The 4,271-nt window shown below is 33.5% G+C and overlaps 1 protein-coding gene across 1 annotated transcript; it reads right to left on the reverse strand.

The window, feature by feature from the left end:
- Positions 1–621: 621 nt before the first annotated feature.
- Positions 622–2,421, reverse strand: LOC114243213 (uncharacterized). Its single transcript, XM_028174618.2, has one exon. It carries the CDS (start codon positions 2,217–2,219, stop codon positions 1,446–1,448), a length of 774 nt encoding a protein of 257 aa, XP_028030419.2. The 5' UTR covers positions 2,220–2,421; the 3' UTR covers positions 622–1,445.
- Between the last annotated feature and the right edge of the window lie 1,850 nt (positions 2,422–4,271).

The following is a 4,271-nucleotide window of genomic DNA, read 5'->3' on the forward strand; positions in this document are numbered from 1 at the left end:
CAGCATGCAAGTATTAAAATCCCCCATCACAATAATATGATCGGCCAAAGAACAGTGATTAGACAGCAATTCATCAAGACATTCAAAATAATTAACACGAAGATTAGGACTGTAAAAAACACCTAGTAAAATTTTAGTGTAATGCAGTGTCAATTCGATTAAAAGATGTTCAGCGGATTCAGAATATTGAGATGGAGACACACTTACAATTCTGAACTCGATACCGCTTCGCAAATAGATTGCTACGCCTCCACAACCTTTACCCACTCTGTCATTACGAATTAATACAAAGCCGGGAATTGCGTATTGAACCGATGGAATGGATGGTTTAAGAAATGATTCAGAAATCAGTAAAGCGTCAAGAGTATTGCTGCTAATAGATGCCAGAAGATCTGAATAATGACGCGGAATACTTTGAACATTTACATGTGCAATATTTAGGTTGTTAGGGAACGAGGATAGTTCAGCAGAAATCTCATCGTGCAGATGTATTGAGGTACATGAATCATTGCCATCATCAGCACTCAAAAAACTGCTTTCAGACGAAGAGCAGGAGAAAAATGTTTCATAACTAAATAAATTATTATTCATAATAATATGGTAACTTAATAATAATAATAATAATACTTAAATAACATACACTATTAATATAATATAACAAAATGAAAATAATACAATTAATATAATAGGTAAACTAAAAACAAATAAACATGTATATAATATTACTCTTAATCAATAAACTAGCAATTAACTCCCGGCTCAACTGATCAATCAATAAACCTGGAAGAGATTTTTAACATGTGTTAATTACACAGAGTTAGACGTGTAGATAGATACATTAACATCAATGATTTAACTTACATGTTAACAAAAGAATAGCTCACAGTGTAGACAGTGACTTGCAAATGTGTTCTTAAATATGAATTTTTTTTTTTTTTAGTAAAAGAGCATATTAAAATAAGCAACACTATACTAGTTATTATCAGAAATTAATCTATGGATAATTGTCGTAGGCTGAGCGTTTTATACGCCAATGCCAAAAATTACAAATATTAAGGTATAGTCTATGGTCACAACTAAAGCGAAGAATCTATGGATAAGTTACTCCTCAGTGCTACCAACCTGCTATCAAAAACATAGCCAACTGGACAAATAACATCATATGTAGTAATGTGTAGTAACTTGTAAACAAAACAATGACAGATTTAGTTAAATTTAGGTTAACTTAAAGGATATGTTCGTTTATAACAATAAAATGGTTAACAAAAATTTACAAAAACAAAATTAAATTACGTAGTGAATTAGTGTCAAAATAGAATAAAAATATAACAAACAAAATGTTCAAGCACAAGACACAACAGTAAAATACATTAAGCGACTATGTAACGTTGGTATGGGAGTGGAAATAATAAAATTGTTATGCCATTTATCCTAAAACATCAATTTCAGCGCCGGCCTTTTCTGGTCATTTTAGTTATCGTCTTCACATGCGCCTCCGCAGGTTTTGGTGTAGACGGCTTGCCTTGCACTGCTGATTCTACCGTGTCAGTACATATTATTGGGTATTTCTTTATAAGGGCCTGTAGTTCATTCATAGATTCAATCTTATAACGCGATTTATCAGGTAGAACTAACACTATTTTACCGTCGGCTGACCAACAGCGTTGAACGCCAAAGTGCTTTCGGGCTGACAAAAATACACCATGCCTTATTTTCGTAAGGAACTCAGAAATAGTGACGCCCGTGCCCTTTAAGGAAGTCTTGCTGTCCCATACTGCTTGACGTGACTCGATATTCATAAATCTTACTAACACTGGGCGAGGTTTACCCTGCGAGGCGCCAAGTCTGTGACAAACACTAACACAATCGGTTTTAAAATCTGTCAATTTCAATTGGTCGTTGGTCAATGCAAGAACGGTGCTATGCAGATTTTCGTTTTGTTTTTCTGGTATTCCATGTATCAACAGAACCTTCCTCCTCATAGCAGTTTCATGCCGATCCAAGCCTAATGAGATTAATTCTAATTGACTTTTGATGTTTGACAGAGTAGCCATTACAAACGATTTAAACTCGTTAAAGTCCTTTGAGAGTGCCGTGAAGTCTGGATGCAATGTTGTAGAATCATTCGCCACCTTTTTGAGCTTATCCTCGTAGGCCCCCATTCGAGAGGCAAATAATTTTTCGAGTTGTTGTAAGTTACTTGAAAGTTGTGTATCCATTGTGAATATGAATGATGTATCTTGGCAGCAATGCCAGGTAACCGGAACAGGATAGATGATAAAATCAGTGAGCAGGAGTTATTTATGCACTATATACACATTTAAAATGTAAAAATACACAATACTTTAAAAAAAATTAAATAAACACAGAGAGCACACTATGTTTGCGTGTTAACACCGCGACTACCCGCGACACTTTTTTAATGTTAATTTATTCATATTTTGCAAGAAATAACGAGTTACAACAACAACAACAAAAATTAAACTATAAATAGTTTATGGTAAGTAGTTTATAGTAATAAACATGGTATTTTTTTTTTTAATTACTGTTGCTGTTTTTGCTTTGCGGATTGCGGTATGGTGTCATGAGTGACGTCAAACGTTTTATCCCTGGCCGGGTAAATTTTATTATCATAAGCCTGTATCCGGATAATATGTTGTCACCAGCAGCCTTTGAAATGCGATATTTTCCTTCTTTACTATCTTTCGACTTCTGGCTTTACCAGTTATCGGAAAATAATTCGTATTCCTTTCTTTTAAAGCATATTTTAATAATCTTAATAATTATAAATAAATAATTATATTAGATCCGAATTTTCTGGAGAACACAATATTATCCTCATAATAGTTAAGTAGATGATGACCGAGCTTTGCTCGGCTTTTTTTTTTATAACGTCATCTTGTTGTGTCTTTAAAGCAGTAAAAATAATATTATTATTCGCCAATAGATGTCGGGAAGGGTCATAAAGTTGATCATCGATAAAGTTGTTTATTGAAAACACGAATAAAACAATATTTTCTGAAAATAAATCGTAGTTAGATCGATTTATCGCCCCCGAAATCCCCTGTATACTAAATTTTATGAAAATCGTCGGAGCCGTTTCCGAGATTCAGATTATATAATAATATATATACAAGAATTGCTCGTTTAAAGGTATAAGATGAATCTCGTTTTCATTATTTAATAAGTATCAGGAATATGATGACTTGTTAACAAAATATATTTCCAATTCTGTCAGTGAAACCTGGCAATTATGGTTTTCTTCAATGTAATTATTTCAAAATTGCTTCATTGCTGCGACTAGCACTTGGATTGTTATTGGATGCTTTTTTTATAGCAGCTCTTAATTGTACGTAGCAATGTGCCTGATATTTAGCTCCTTGGGCCACTAAATCTAACACGTCTACAACTCTTTTAGGAATCTTGCGACGAAGTTAACTTTTTTCTCGATGTATTATTTTTTAAATTTTTTTTTTATTGCTTACATGGTTGGACGAGCTCACGGCCCACATGGTGTTAAGAGGTTACCGGAGCCCATAGACGTCTACAACGTAAATGCCGCCACCCACCTTGAGATATGAGTTCTACGGTCTCAGTATAGTAACAACGGCTGCCCCGTCCTTCAAATCTTCTAGTAATCAGAGGTAGTTTCATTTGCTTCTTTTTCGCATAAAAAACAACTATTTTTCCAATCAAACTCAGTTGAATCAGCCGTTCGAAGTCGTTTTTTTGGTGGAGAGTATGCGATGTGTTTTTTCTTTTTTTAAATAAGCATTAATACATCTTTTGAAAAATAAATAAAAAAACAAATACATACTAATTTATTTTTAAAGTTTTAAAAACACAATTACATATTATATTAATTCAATTATTTTGTAATGTAATCGTTGTAATGCAAATGTTCAATAAATTACTCTTGTCGTATCGTAATAAACATTTTTCAGAACAAGTTGTATTAACGTTTTCTAGGAAGAACGTTTTCTAGGAAGAAGTTTTTTATTTGTTCAGCGTCGTAGCAATTAGCACGTGAATAGGAAGCTAAAGTGACACAAAAGATATTAATCGGTTAAAAACATTTAACTTAAATATGTGATTTAGGTACGAACTTCGTTTGCACGTTATCCTTGAAGACAATTATGGTCATTATTCACTGAAGTAAAACTTTGCAAATATATATTTTTTGCATCTGTAGGTAGACGGCATTATGGTCTACCTGATGGTGAGTGGTTACCGTCAGTCGTGGACGCAGTAATGCGTAGGGGCTTAGCCAA

Source organism: Bombyx mandarina, chromosome 11 (genome assembly GCF_030267445.1).
Source record: "Bombyx mandarina strain Sakado chromosome 11, ASM3026744v2".
Lineage (NCBI taxonomy): Eukaryota > Metazoa > Arthropoda > Insecta > Lepidoptera > Bombycidae > Bombyx > Bombyx mandarina.